This window comes from Barbus barbus, assembly GCF_936440315.1.
Source record: "Barbus barbus genome assembly, chromosome: 48".
NCBI classification, from domain to species: domain Eukaryota; kingdom Metazoa; phylum Chordata; class Actinopteri; order Cypriniformes; family Cyprinidae; genus Barbus; species Barbus barbus.
The window spans coordinates 1,196,921-1,213,789 of NC_136726.1; the positions used below are offsets into that span (position 1 = coordinate 1,196,921).

At 40.1% G+C, this 16,869-nt stretch overlaps 1 protein-coding gene across 1 annotated transcript; it reads right to left on the reverse strand.

The window, feature by feature from the left end:
- Window positions 1–227: 227 nt before the first annotated feature.
- LOC306866564 (calcitonin-1-like) lies at window positions 228–1,053 on the reverse strand (the record flags this gene model as incomplete). Its single annotated transcript, XM_079411827.1, has 3 exons — window positions 228–417; window positions 744–875; window positions 968–1,053. The coding sequence occupies 3 exons, from the start codon at window positions 1,051–1,053 to the stop codon at window positions 228–230; spliced, it is 408 nt and encodes a 135-aa protein (XP_079267953.1).
- Between the last annotated feature and the right edge of the window lie 15,816 nt (window positions 1,054–16,869).

The following is a 16,869-nucleotide window of genomic DNA, read 5'->3' on the forward strand; positions in this document are numbered from 1 at the left end:
TTTTACCTTTATAATACATGTATTCACTTATTCAAGAGGCATGTGTAAAAACTATTCCTGAATTTGATTATGCATGGAAGAATTTCAATAAGATTTTAACATGCCTTTCTCTGCCATAAGAAAGAAAGAAAGAAAGAAAGAAAGAAAGAAAGAAAGAAAGACCAATGCAACCAGCCGTTTGTGTGCGGTCAGTCAAGCAGGCAGAATCCACATGCACACAGTTAGGGTTAGATGGCATTAAAGGTTTCTTCGTAGCTCGTGAACTGATTGCCCTCGAGCAGGCTGCGTTTCTTGCCGGGCGTACCGGCGCCCACGTCCGTCTGCGGGAACATTTGTAATTTGTGCAGCTCCTGGGAGAGTTTGCCCAGCACGCAGGTGCTGAGATTGGAGCAGCGCTTGGACAGGAATCTGCCCTGGCTGTCGGGAGAAACACATGCACACACATCACACACACATGCAGGGTCCACCCAGACCACCGTCAGTCTCCACTGCATGCGTCAGGTTAAGAGAACATGCTGTGAGTCTAACAAACAAAACTCTGGGTTAACATGCAGCCATTCCAGCCAACGGGAAGGTTAACATGCTGCTGTTAGGAGAGCGGTATTATACTGAAACAAAGGAAGACTCGGGCAGAGAGACTCTCACACGAATCCCTCACTTTACTAATTCTGCTAGGACTTTGGATCTACTCTGATTGCCTCTCGCTGAAGACTCTCTCCATTAGAAGCTGTGAGAGAACGTACCTGCTGTCATCGTTTGGCGGCTCCAGCTCCTCCGCTGTCATCTGCACTACGTTTTTTACTATAGTGCTCAGCAATCTTCGTGCTTCATAGTCCATGAGCGCAAATCTGTCTGTCAGAGATTCTGAGCCAGGTCTGGAGACAAACACCAGAGAGTTTGCCACCTGACGAGACACAACTGAAGACTCCATCAGCTCAGCTCACAGAGAAAATGAGAAAGACTTTACCTCGCTGGGGCAGCGTTTGAGCTGGTCATCTGGCACACGACTGCGGCGTAAGCGACGAGGAAGGTGGAGATCTTCAGCATAAACATGGTGCCCTGAGACAAACATGCAAACGGAGCATTTTGGAAGTCATCGTCTGTTGAGGATGGGCTGCACCACACACAAACTCAGTGTGAAGTGTGACTCCTCATTCACTCCTCAAACAGCTAGATTTCAATCTCACAAAAAGTGCATTTCTAGAGGTCTTACCTCACCTTGTCTTGCTGTTTGATAAAAATATTGATCCTCTGAACTTGACGACCGGCTTGATACTACTGTGTGCAGCTTCTGTGGTGAAGCACCTATATATTCACTAGGAGGAGTTGTGTCTTATCTGTGTAGGTGTTTAATTATCTCCCACCGGCCAATCATCAGACAGACTGGCAGCAGGCAGCCAATCGGGGCTCTGGCGCACAGATAATGTCTAAAGACTTACTGTGACGTCATTCTTGAGCCACTAAGTGCTCCATTCAGTAAACTCATGCCCATTTGAAGCCTTCGATATCTGCGCTTGCATCTACATTCAGGTCATTCATTTAGCTTAAACTGAATAAATGCTGTGAATAAACATACCGCTAGATCAATGTTTTGCTGAGATCCACAGCTGTAGCATCATCAGAGTGATGTGGTGAAGCACTCGCTCATGCAGCCATCTGCTGGTCAACACCAGATCCATCATCAGCACACACTGCTCTACCTCAATCTGACAGACATTAACTAATACATTTCAGATTGTTCACTTACATGATCTGACGGGGGATTTTTGACACATCAGGAGATGTTTATGTGACAAGGAAGTGTTTATAAATCACCATTCATTATTAATAAAGCATTAATCATTTTAGTTATTAATTCATTTATTGCAAAGTGTTACTTATATTTAATCTCACATATTAAATAAATCCATTAAAAATGTGAGTCTGTTTATCAGACTTTATATGGGTTTCTGTGGACAACTGGAAAAAGCATGTGCAAATATTGAACATTGTAAAAAAAAAAAATTATTTATTTTTTTATAAATAATAAGGTCTCATTTGATAACAACAGTTAACTAGTTACCATGAACAAACTAAAATTAACAAAGATCAATAAATGCTAATAATAAATGAATAAAAACATATTTTATGCCATTTCTGTCCTGTGTCTATGTTTCTTTAGGACTCTTATGTTGAAGTTTATTTCTGTTTTCATTTCTTATTTCTATTAGATTGTATAGTGATTAATTAGGTTCATCTGTTTGGTTCATTTATGGCATTTAGCTGTACATATGACCCTTGTTCTTAAAGGGATATTTCATCCAAAAATGAAAATTTGCTAACATGTAGGAGACGTTTTTCTTCAGTAGAATAATAGAGGATTTTCAGCTGAAACTGTGGTCAGTGATGATTCTTAAAATACAAGATCAATACCGTCACTTGATAGTCCAAAAAAAAAAAAAGCATATAGAGGCCAAGACAAAATGAATGCCCCCGTCTTCTGACGACAGGAAGCATAATGATCGGTCTGTGACAGAAGCTCTGAAGCACATTTCACACTGAAGCACTGTATCGGAGAAAAGCACGTGACTGCTTCAGTATCTGCTTTCCTTTACATTGTTACATTTTTATGTGTTAGCACTGTCCTGGCCAAATTCCCTCTACTGGCCCTTGTCTATCATGGCCTCTAATAATCCCCATACACTTGATTGGCTCTATGACTCTCTTCTCTCCACCTGTAGCTGGTGTGTGGTGAGCGCACTGGCGGCGTTGTACTGTGGCTGCCGTCGCATCATCCAAGTGGATGCTGCACACTGGTGGTGGTTGAGGAGAGACCCCCCCACATGATTGTAAAGCGCTTTGGGTGTACAGCAATACACAATAAAGCGCTATATAAATGCATCATTCATTCATTCACTGCTTTTTTGTTTTTTTATCAAAATGTATATATTGGGCTCAAAAATGAACTTTAGCCATGAAATAACAGTCTAAGGACTGTTTGAGTCCAAATAAAGAGATTATAGATTTAATTTATGAATTTATGTTTTATTTATTTTACTTAGTGCCAGTACACACCGACACAAATGAATGACTTTGACAATGACCATTATTTATATAGAATATATCAAATAAAGAACCAGACGTGAAACCAGCAGCTGTAATGGAACAGAACACTTTGGATGTAGTTCTGAAGATGAAGTGGAATGAAGCGTTTCCGTCAGAACACTTCACTTCACTGCTTCATCACTATAAGAAACTCTCACAGATGATTCAGTCTTTAGTGATCTGGAGGAAGATGAAGTGGAATGAAGCGTTTCCGTCAGAACACTTCACTGCTTCATCACTATAAGAAACTCTCACAGATGATTCAGTCTTTAGTGATCTGGAGGAAGATGAAGTGGAATGAAGCGTTTCCGTCAGAACACTTCACTGCTTCATCACTTTAAGAAACTCTCACAGATGATTCAGTCTTTAGTGATCTGGAGGAAGATGAAGTGGAATGAAGCATTTCCGTCAGAACACTTCACTGCTTCATCACTTTAAGAAACTCTCACAGATGATTCAGTCTTTAGTGATCTGGAGGAAGATGAAGTGGAATGAAGCGTTTCCGTCAGAACACTTCACTGCTTCATCACTATAAGAAACTCTCACAGAGGATTCAGTCTTTAGTGATCTGGAGGAAGATGAAGTGGAATGAAGCGTTTCCGTCAGAACACTTCACTGCTTCATCACTATAAGAAACTCTCACAGAGGATTCAGTCTTTAGTGATCTGGAGGAAGATGAAGTGGAATGAAGCGTTTCCGTCAGAACACTTCACTTCACTGCTTCATCACTATAAGAAACTCTCACAGATGATTCAGTCTTTAGTGATCTGGAGGAAGATGAAGTGGAATGAAGCATTTCCGTCAGAACACTTCACTGCTTCATCACTTTAAGAAACTCTCACAGATGATTCAGTCTTTAGTGATCTGGAGGAAGATGAAGTGGAATGAAGCGTTTCCCGTCAGAACACTTCACTTCACTGCTTCATCACTTTAAGAAAATCTCACAGATGATTCAGTCTTTAGTGATCTGGAGGAAGATGTTCACTGATACTGATCTACATGTTACTACATCAAAACTCATAAACCTCAACATTAATCTACTTTTAATGGTATATTTCATAATGGCCTTGGGCATAATACCTGCTAAATATGTTGGTCAAATATAAACCCAAGAGAGCTCTAAGAGGCTTTGTTACTAACATGGTTTTATGAGCTGCCTTTTTTATTATTTAGTACTGTTCTCTGAGGTCCACTCATAATCTTATCAATATTTTTACATCAATAACATCATAGTTTAGAAGTAATAGACTGTTTCTCCCGGTAATGACTAAAATAGGCACAAAGATATGCTTTGAAAAGGAAAAGAGAATTCCAAGATGGAAACTGGAGAAAGTAAATTGGGAAGTTATTCAAGAAATTTGTGAAAAGAGATGTTTGACACTTCAAGTAGAGAATCAGATGGATGTAAATATATTTAATAATAAACTAGTTAATGAAATAATTCAGTCGGCTGAGGAAATAATACCTAAAAGTACAGAAGTAAGATGTACCAAGAATGTACCCTGGTGGAATAATGACTGTAAAGAAGCTATAAGAGCAAGAAATAAGGCATTTAGGCAACTCAAAAAACATCATTCTCAGGATACTTTGATCTTGTATAAAAGGGCCCAGGCAAAAGTAAGGAAAACAATAAAAGCCCAAAAACGTACATTTTGGAGGCAATATTGCAATAGTATTGGAAGAGAAGTACAAATATCAGATGTATGGGGCATGATTAGAAGAATGGGGGGGGGGGGAGGGGGGGGGGGTCAGAAGGAATTATGAATTGCCAGTGTTGAACAGTGGGGATAAAATAGCTGTCAACAATTTAGAAAAGGCTGAACTCCTGGTTCAAATATTCAAGAGGGTTCATAGCTCAGATAATCTTTCTGAAGTGGCCAGGCAGTGTAGGAATAAAACCTTAATGGAATTCCCTAATATTTTAAAGGAAAATAAGATGTCGGAAAATCCTTTAGACTTACCTTTAAACATTTTTGAGTTGAGAAGAGCAATCATTAGTGCGAGACAGACTACTCCGGGGAAAGATGGAGTGTGTTATAAAATGTTGGCACAAATGACAGATAAAACGTTGGAAATCGTGTTAAAACTGTTTAACCAAATTTGGGATACTGGACAACTCCCTTTGGTATGGAAACAAGCAATAATAGTACCAGTTCTTAAACCAGGGAAAGACCCATCAGATGCTTCTAGTTACAGACCCATTGCCTTGACCTCCCATTTATGTAAAATCATGGAACGAATGATCACAGAGAGAATAACGTATTTCCTAGAAAGTAAAGCTCTTTTATCTCCATATCAGAGTGGGTTTCGTAGGGGTCGTAACACAATGGACTCTGTTTAGAGAGTATGTCTATGTATGATATTATGTCTAGAGTCAGACATCAGAAAAGCACAGACCAATAAAGAAGTAGTTATAGCTGTCTTCTTTGATGTGGAAAAGCCATATGATATGCTCTGGAAAGAAGGTTTATTGATGAAGCTAAAATCATTAGTAATTAGCGGTAGGACATATATTTGGATTCTGGACTTTTTATTTGACAGGAAAATACAAGTAAGGGTAGGTAAAGAATATTCCAAAGTATTCAGCAGAGAATGGAACTCCACAAGGTAGTGTGTGTAGTCCAGTATTATTCAACATTATGATTAATGATATTTTCACTCAGGTTGAACATAATGTAGGGAAATCTTTGTATGCAGATGACAGAGCTTTGTGGATTAGTGTAACAGCACGGCCAGGCTCTCCGCCCAGCCAATTACCACGATCCACGTCACCTGAGTTCTGATCACACGCACCTGCACCCCATCACCATCATCACCCAGAACCACACAAAAGCACTCACCTCCAGTCACTCTGTGTCCGATCTCGTTAATCCAACGTGGACTCCATTCCTGCAAGCCAAACTCGATGAGTATTACCTCCTATACATTACCTGTTGTACTTACCTCCTGTTCTCCGTCCCGTTGTCTCCCTGTGTCCAGATTGTTCCTCTCCGTGGTCAGTTTCTCAGTCGCCCCGATCCTCATTGGCTGCTCCGCTCCTCGCTCCTGGAAAGCACAAAGACAACACTCAGTTCCTTCCCAATTGGCATCCCAAGCCTCTTCTAAGCGGACTCTCACCTCTCATCCCCAGCCGCACTCATCTACTGCACGATCTCAGCAAATAAAGTCACTGTGTGTTACACTTACCTTTGTGTCCGTCTGCATCCTTAACAGAAGATCGGACCAACACCGCTGACACGATGAGCTCGCCGGATCCCTTCCAAGAGCTCGTGGACTCGCTGAAGAGGTTCCTCACACAGTCTGTGGCTCCATCACCACCCTCCACTCCTTTGCCAGTGATGTTCGCCAATCCTATGGCCCGACCAGCGCCCTACTCTGGTGAGCCCGAGAAATGCAATAGTTTCCTAATGCAGTGTTCGCTCACGATCGATCTTCACCCTCAGATGTTCACCACGGAGCAATCAAAGATAGCTTTTGTGATCACCTCCCTCTCCGGACCAGCGCTGAAATTTGCCCATTTCCGCAAAGTATTCAGTCACTCTCCTGGGGATTCCTCTGTGGGCGAACAACTGTGTCAGCTGCGACAGGGCTCTACGACCATCCACGAGTATTCCCTCAAATTCCGTACCCTCGCGGCCGCGAGCGGATGGAACGAACCCTCCTTATTGACTGCTTTCCGTCAAGGCTTAGATCCACCAGTCCGCCTTCAGCTCGCCGCCTATGATGACACCTACGGTCTTGAGAAGTTCATTCAATTGGCCATTCACTGCTCGAATAGGATGCATGCATGCCGTTCCGACTCCATGGCTTCCCCCATCTCAAGCCCTCCTTCCTCCTTCCAACCTGCGACCAGGGACCAGCCCGAGCCCATGCTCACCGACTCCTACCACCTAACACCGGCAGAAAGACGGAGACGTTTGCAGGGGGGCTTGTGCCTATATTGGATCCTGGAATGCCCTACCCATCCTTCTCGTCTCTTGTTGAGTGGTATTCGGCCATCCTTCCCTAAGATGAAACCCTTAACCACTCAGGCTCAGCTAACTGTTGGTACCACTTCCCTATCAGTCACCATCCTCGTCGACTCTGGGTCAGCGGGGAATTTCATCGCAGGGTCCCTCTGCAAACAGCTCCAGCTCCAGACCCTCGCCACAGAGACCGCCTACCAAGTTCAAACCATAACAGGTAAATCCCTTTCACGTCGTCATGTGAGACACTGCGTTGGGCCCCTACAGTTGCGCATAGGGATATTACATCATGAGACGATTCACCTGTTGGTTCTGGAGGAGTCGAGTGTAGACATCATCCTGGATCTCCCTTGGCTGGTTAAACACAACCCTATCCTGTCGTGGCGTACCGGAGACATCCTAAAATGGGGTAACTGCTGTTTCCCTCAGTGCTTCCTTCAATTACCTCGACCCTCTCCAGGAAGGCCCATGCCCTTACCACTCCACGCTACCACCATCGAGAGCCCTGTCGCCCAGCAGTCAGTGGACATTCCAGCCGAGTACGCCCAATATCATGACGTCTTCTGCCCAAGGAGAGCCTCCCAACTACCACCACATCAGCCATGGGACTGTGCCATCGACCTACTTCCGGGTGAGCCAGTACCGCGGGGCAAGATTTACCCGCTCTCTTTACCAGAGCAGAAGGCCATGGAGGAATACATCGAGGAGGCTCTGAGGCAAGGATACATCACACTATCTACCTCCCCTGCTGCTTCCAGCTTCTTCTTCGTGGCAAAGAAGGATGGAGGTTTCCGACCCTGCGTAGATTACCGGAAACTTAACGATATCACCGTCAAGTACCGCTATCCCCTTCCTCTTGTCCCAGCAGCCTTGGAGCAATTGCGCGGTGCCACCATCTTCACCAAGTTGGACCTCTGCAGCGCATACAATCTCATTCGAATCCGGGAGGGGGATGAATGGAAAACAGCTTTTGTCACGCCCACCTGCCATTATGAATATAGGGTTATGCCCTATGGGCTCGTCAACGCCCCCTCCGTTTTCCAGGGATTCATGAATGAGGTGCTCCGAGAGTTCCTCCACCGCTTCGTCATCGTCTACATTGACGATATATTGATCTACTCTCAGAGCCGGGCCGAACATCGCCAACACGTTGCGGAGGTCCTCAAGCAGCTTCGTAAACATCATCTCTACCTAAAAGCTGAAAAGTGTACCTTCCACCAACCCTCCGTGCACTTCCTCGGTTACGTCATCAACAATGGTGGCATCCGCATGGACAAGGGGAAGGTGGAAGCCATTTCTTCCTGGCCACTACCCCAGTCCATCAAAGAACTCCAATGCTTCCTCGGATTCGCTAATTTCTATCGCCGCTTCATTTCCAATTTCAGTACCGTCACAAGCCCACTCACCGATCTGCTCAAGGGAGGAACCAAGACCCTATCCTGGACCATCAACGCTACGAATGCCTTCCAAAAGCTGAAAGAAGCCTTCACCTCCGCACCTCTCCTGGTCCACCCCAATCCTGATTTACCCTTCGTCGTGGAAGTGGATGCCTCGAACACAGGAGTAGGTGCGGTCTTGTCACAGCAGCAGGGGACGCCTCCCAAACTCCATCCATGTGCCTTCTTTTCCCGTAAACTCAGCCCGGTGGAAAAGAACTATGACATAGGGAACCGGGAGTTACTTGCCATCAAACTCGCCCTGGAAGAGTGGAGGCATTGGCTGGAGGGGGCCACACATCCCTTCCTAGTACTCACGGACCACAACAACCTCCAGTACTTGCGTGATGCAAAGTTGCTAAATCCCCGTCAGGCCAGATGGGCCCTATTCTTTACCCATTTTAATTAAGATCTCCTATCGCCCAGGGCCTCGTAATGTGAAGGCAGACGCCCTGTCACGAGTCCATGTCTCCGTGGAGAGTCCGGAAGAACCAGAAGGTATCTTACCCACCGAGATAATTGCAAGTCCCATCCAATGGTCCTCCCCAGATAGCCACTGGACGCTGTAACGGAACAGAGCCGCAACCGCAAAACGATAGAGCCGGGTCTGGCCCGCATCCGCCTCACGGACTCGTTCCTGAGTCCAAACGCACATCGGGCCGAAGCCGTTTCTGGTCTGTTTTTAGGGGTTGTTGCGGATATGTTCCAGCGCCGATCCAGCACCGCCTGATCATCCCGTTACAGATGCGTAACGGGTGCGTGAAACGATTCCGCCTACCGGAGCTGTGCCGGATGTGTTACGATTCCGCTTAAATCACCACTGGATCGTCCTTTTGCCTTATTTTCGGCATTTTTGTCAGTTAGGGTATCATAGTAACCTATGCTACCTAGGCATAAGCCTACATTTTTCACTCTGTGGAATGTCCACACTTCAAAAAATGCTTTTCTTACTTAGTATTTTTGTTTCCAGTCCAAATATCTAAAAATTCTTAAACCAAGAAGCATTTACTAGAGAAGTAAAATGACATAAGAAATTATTTTTTTTTAAAGATAAAAAGAAAGTAATTTAAGTAATTTTTGCTTAAAACAAGCACAATTATCTGCCAGTGGGGTAAGCACTTTACTTAAATTACTTTCTTTTTATCTTTAAAAAAAAAAGAATTTCTTATGTCATTTTACTTCTCTAGTAAATGCTTCTTGGTTTAAGAATTTTTAGATATTTGGACTGGAAACAAGACAAAAATACTAAGTAAGAAAAGCATTTTCTGCAGTGCAGAAAAACATTTTCACTACAAGGCCTTGGCTATAATAAAAAGCTTGACTTGACTTGATGAAGGCTGGTTTCAGTTGGAGCAATGCGTAGGCCTATAGGCTATAGCTGAAATAAATAGTTCTAATGATTAAAACGCATACTAAAACAACGTGAACAAAGTTAACAAACACAGAATTAATGACCACAAATTCATAGATTTAATTATAAAAAACAAACAAAAAAGTCATGAACAAAGTAAACAATTAACACAGAACACAGTCAACAACAAACAAAGAATTAATGGATAAAAAAAAAAACACAGGCTATTAACACAACGTCAAAAAACCTAATAAAACATGCACTTAAACAAAATCACTAGGTGGGTGCTGTGGCAGCTGTTGCTGTTGCTGTTGCTGCTCCTGCTGCTGACGTGCCAGTCTCTCCTGGCGCCCTCCTCTCCTGTCCTCTCCTGTCGAAATTTGGATCAGTGCTAGGCCTACATGATGACAAAACAGGCAGACGTATATTGCATTTGCTCAAAATGAAGATAGGCCCATCATTCGGCCTACTTCTATAACCAGGGTATCTGCAGATATGAACAAGTGAAACTTAAGACTTTTTAAGACCTTTTTAATACCACCTTTTCTGAAATTTAAGACCTAAACCTGTAATGGAAATATACGTTATATAACATGCATATCTGTAATATTTAATTTGTTTAATGTAAAAAGTAAACAATATTTCATGGCTGTCATAAATTATATTTATTACTATGATATACAGTGAACTTTTCATATCAGCAGATACTATTCCACACAAAATATCCCCATAAAAGTAAACAATTTATTCTGAAGCAATATTAATAGCATTTTACGACAGACTAATTGTAAAATAATTTTTTTTCTGCATAGATCATTTATATGAGGTGCCCAGAACAACATACTAAAAGTCCTAAGAAATCCTAGTTGAGGAAATATGTTCATTTATCATCGATCCGAAATATGTGCCAAGGCCAGGCAACAATACACCCCAATGGGGCTATTTTTTTTTTCCTTTACTCCTATCAAAATGAAACTTTACACAATGAAAGTACCCATGAAAAGTTTTTTTTTTTTTTTTTTTTTTGTATTACAATTTTCTTTGAAAATTAATTGTAATATGCAAATATGGGGTGTGTTGTTGCTGGCCTTAATGGCACACATTTCGGATTGATGATAAATTAACATATTTAATAAAATACAGTTTATTATTCTCAACCAGTGTAGTCCGAGTCCTAAATGACTCTTATGAGCCGGTTCTTTTAGAGATTCTAACACACTTTTGAATCAGTACGAGCTGTTACTGAACTTTTTTCTGTTACTGAAATTATCCTGACGCTTGATTGAACCGCAATTATTACTTTCGTCATGTTCGACTCGAAATGAACCAAGCTGTTACTGTGGTATGTGTTAAGGCTCGTGAGACTTGAAACAGTGTTTTAACTGACTAAATGTCATGTACATAAAGACACGCATTATGAGTTATTGCACAGTGGTATGGCTATTTTATAAAAACAAAAATCAATATTCTCTGTTAAGGCCTAACCTTTTACTATCGTGTGTCAATTGATTTCGATTATTATGCGTGAGGGAGAGAGAGCAAGACAGCGCTCGTGTTGTTTGAAAACGGTGAGAGTGCGCGCGCACGCGCGGCCGGGTCTCTCTCTCTGCTCGTATTCGCCCAGCAGTCATTCACCGATCACCGAGTCCCGAAATAAGGCTTTGGCGGGACAAACATTTTTGCTTTGGCGGCCGCGAAAAAATGCAGGAAAACTCCTGTATCAGTCGGCCTCGGCCTATGTAGCTAAGGTGCATGGCAATATGGAAATTTGGAAAACACATGTCGATCAATCCACAATATTAAACGACGCATTAAACAATTCCCCGGTAGGAGGGGACGTTCTCGCGACCTTGCGTAACGTTCCCTTAAAGTCCTGTAAAGGTGACGAAAGTCCCAAACCTTTACAGAACATTAGGGACGTTCCTAAAACGTCCTCTTTTGGTTTTGAAAGTGCTGCTGTTCAACGTTCCCAATATGACGTAAGGGGAACGTCCCCTATTGGTTATTACTGCGGTAAAGCCAGCCGCGGTTCAGAAAAACACGGTCAAGCCAGCCGCGATTGATTTTAGTGTGCGTGCATATTACAGTGATTACGGTAGTTTCAGGAACAACACAGAGAGAACGCGCTTTCAGAGCGCTTTTCATTTAGACGCCCAGGACTGAGAGATAATACAAAATGCTCGTGCATTTTTACTTGCTTATTTATTTGCATTTCTGTTTTAATATCTGTGTTATTTATTGGTGACTTTGACGGTTGTCTGTTACAGTATTTTTCTTAAATATTCACCTTTCAAATAATTGTTTTATTTAGATGAGTTACAGCAGAATTCGTAGAAAACAGACAAAATAACACATTTAGTCTTTCTAAATGCCAGAATTGATTTTTTTATTTATTTTACTGTTCAAAAGTAACAGTTATTCTTCAATGAATGTTTTCTATAATGAGTTTTTAAAGAGAGGGCAAATAAAAAAAATGTTCACAATGGAATAAAAAGTTAAATAAAATGCCTTTATTTCACTCCAGAGAGCTATGAACAAATTAATTCTAGTAAGTATAAAATGCCATGGTCAGTTTTTATCCCATAAAATGTGCACACATTATATGAATTAAAAAAAAATATATTTGAGATATTGGACATTATTACACTTTAGAGGGGTATAAAGACTCCATTTCTAATAAGTAGAAAAAAACAACCACCAGTTCTTATTCAGGACGTCCCATACTGTACTTACACCTCGTATGAAACTATGTTACTGCAGCATTTATGAGATATGGGACATTATTAATTTTAAAGGGGTATAAAGACCCCATTTCTAATAAGTACAAAGAAACAATGATGTGTTCTTATTCAGGACGTCCCATACTATATACACACCACATATGAAATGATTTCACTGCAGCATTTTTGAGATATGGGACATTATTACACTTTAGAGGGGTATAAAGACTCCATTTCTAATACGTAGAAAAAAACAATGATCAGTTCTTATTCAGGACGTCCCATACTATATACACACCTCATATGAAACTATTTCACTGCAGCATTTTTGAGATATGGGACATTATTACACTTTAGAGGGGTATTAAGACCCCATTTCTAATAAGTAGAAAAAAACAATGATCAGTTCTTATTCAGGACGTCCCATACTATATACACACCACATATGAAACTATTTCACTGCAGCATTTTTGAGATATGAGACATTATTACACTTTAGAGGGGTATTAAGACCCCATTTCTAATAAGTAGAAAAAAACAATGATCAGTTCTTATTCAGGACGTCCCATACTATATACACACCACATATGAAACTATTTCACTGCAGCATTTTTGAGATATGAGACATTATTACACTTTAGAGGGGTATTAAGACCCCATTTCTAATAAGTAGAAAAAAACAATGATCAGTTCTTATTCAGGACGTCCCATACTATATACACACCTCATATGAAACTATGTTACTGCAGCATTTATGAGATATTTGACATTATTACACTTTAGAGGGGTATTAAGACTCCATTTCTAATAAGTAGAAAAAAACAATGATCAGTTGTTATACAGCACGTCCCATAATATACTTACACCTCGTATGAAACTATTTTACTTCAGCATTTATGAGATATGGGACATTATTACACTTTAGAGGGGTATAAAGACCCCATTTCTAATAAGTAGAAAAAAACAACCACCAGTTCTTATTCAGGACGTCTCATACTATATACACACCTCATATGAAATGATTTTACTGCAGCATTTTTGAGATATGGGACATTATTACACTTTAGAGGGGTATTAAGACCCCATTTCTAATAAGTAGAAAAAAACAATGACCAGTTCTTATTCAGGACGTCCCATACTATATACACACCACATATGAAATGATTTTACTGCAGCATTTTTGAGATATGGGACATTATTACACTTTAGAGGGGTATTAAGACCCCATTTCTAATAAGTAGAAAAAAACAATGATCAGTTCTTATTCAGGACGTCCCATACTATATACACACCTCATATGAAATGATTTTACTGCAGCATTTTTGAGATATGGGACATTATTACACTTTAGAGGGGTATTAAGACCCCATTTCTAATAAGTAGAAAAAAACAATGACCAGTTCTTATTCAGGACGTCCCATACTATATACACACCTCATATGAAATGATTTTACTGCAGCATTTTTGAGATATGGGACATTATTACACTTTAGAGGGGTATTAAGACCCCATTTCTAATAAGTAGAAAAAAACAATGATCAGTTCTTATTCAGGACGTCCCATACTATAAACACACCACATATGAAATGATTTTACTGCAGCATTTTTGAGATATGGGACATTAATACACTTTAGAGGGGTATTAAGACCCCATTTCTAATAAGTAGAAAAAAACAATGATCAGTTCTTATTCAGGACGTCCCATACTATAAACACACCACATATGAAATGATTTTACTGCAGCATTTTTGAGATATGGGACATTATTACACTTTAGAGGGGTATTAAGACCCCATTTCTAATAAGTAGAAAAAAACAATGATCAGTTCTTATTCAGGACGTCCCATACTATAAACACACCACATATGAAATGATTTTACTGCAGCATTTTTGAGATATGGGACATTATTACACTTTAGAGGGGTATAAAGACCCCATTTCTAATAAGTAGAAAAAAACAATGATCAGTTCTTATTCAGGACGTCCCATACTATATACACACCACATATGAAACTATTTCACTGCTGCATTTTTGAGATATGGGACATTATTACACTTTAGAGGGGTATTAAGACCCCATTTCTAATACGTAGAAAAAAACAATGATCAGTTCTTATTCAGGACGTACCATACTATATACACACCACATATGAAACTATTTTACTGCTGCATTTTTGAGATATGGGACATTATTACACTTTAGAGGGGTATTAAGACCCCATTTCTAATACGTAGAAAAAAACAATGATCAGTTCTTATTCAGGACGTACCATACTATATACACACCTCATATGAAACTATTTTACTGCTGCATTTTTGAGATATGGGACATTATTACACTTTAGAGGGGTATTAAGACCCCATTTCTAATACGTAGAAAAAAACAATGATCAGTTCTTATTCAGGACGTACCATACTATATACACACCACATATGAAACTATTTTACTGCAGCATTTTTGAGATATGGGACATTATTACACTTTAGAGGGGTATTAAGACCCCATTTCTAATAAGTAGAAAAAAACAATGATCAGTTCTTATTCAGGACGTCCCATACTATATACACACCACATATGAAACTATTTTACTGCTGCATTTTTGAGATATGGGACATTATTACACTTTAGAGGGGTATTAAGACCCCATTTCTAATACGTAGAAAAAAACAATGATCAGTTCTTATTCAGGACGTACCATACTATATACACACCACATATGAAACTATTTTACTGCAGCATTTTTGAGATATGGGACATTATTACACTTTAGAGGGGTATTAAGACCCCATTTCTAATAAGTAGAAAAAAACAATGATCAGTTCTTATTCAGGACGTACCATACTATATACACACCACATATGAAACTATTTTACTGCAGCATTTTTGAGATATGGGACATTATTACACTTTAGAGGGGTATTAAGACCCCATTTCTAATACGTAGAAAAAAACAATGATCAGTTCTTATTCAGGACGTACCATACTATATACACACCACATATGAAAATATTTTACTGCAGCATTTTTGAGATATGGGACATTATTACACTTTAGAGGGGTATAAAGACACAATTTCTAATAAGTAGAAAAAAACAACCACCAGTTCTTATTCAGGACGTACCATACTATACGCACACCACATATGAAACTATTTCACTGCAGCATTTTTGAGATATGGGACATTATTACACTTTATAGGGTATAAAGACCCCATTTTTAAAGAGTAGAAAAAAACAATAATCAGTTGTTATACAGGACGTCCCATACTGTACTTACACCTCGTATGAAACTATGTTACTGCAGCATTTATGAGATATGGGACATTATTAATTTTAAAGGGGTATAAAGACCCCATTTCTAATAAGTACAAGAAATGAATGGTCAGTTCTTATATGGGACGTCCCATACTATATGCACACCTCATATGAAACTATTTTACTGCAGCGTCTTCAAGATATGGGACATTATTATATTTAGAGGGCTATAAAGACCCCATTTCTAATAAGTACAAGAAATGAATGGCCAGTTCTTATATGGGACGTCCCATACTATATGCACACCTCATATGAAACCATTTCACTGCAGCATTTTTGAGATATGGGACATTATTATATTTTGAGGGGGATAAAGACCCAATTTCTAATAAGTACAAGAAATGAATGGTCAGTTCTTATAGAGGACGTCCCATACTATATGCACACCTCATATGAAACCAGTTCACTGCAGCATTTTTGAGATATGGGACATTATTACATTTTGAGGGGGATAAAGACCCAATTTCTAATAAGTACAAGAAATGAATGGCCCGTTCTTATATGGGACGTCCTATACTATATGCACACCTCATATGGAACCATTTTACTGCAGCATTTTTGAGATATGGGACATTATTACATTTTGAGCGCTATAAAGACACTATTTCTGATAAGTACAAGAAATGAATGGTCAGTTCTTATAGAGGACATCCCATACTATATGCACACCTGATATGGAACCATTTTACTGCAGCATTTTTGAGATATGGGACATTATTACATTTTGAGGGCTATAAAGACACTATTTCTAATAAGTACAAGAAATAAATGGCCCGTTCTTATATGGGACGTCCCATACTATATGCACACCTCATATGAAACTATTTTACTGCAGCGTCTTCAAGATATGGGACATTATTATATTTAGAGGGCTATAAAGACCCCATTTCTAATAAGTTCAATAAATGAATGGCCAGTTCTTATATGGGACGTCCCATACTATATGCACACCTCATATGAAACCATTTCACTGCAGCATTTTTGAGATATGGGACATT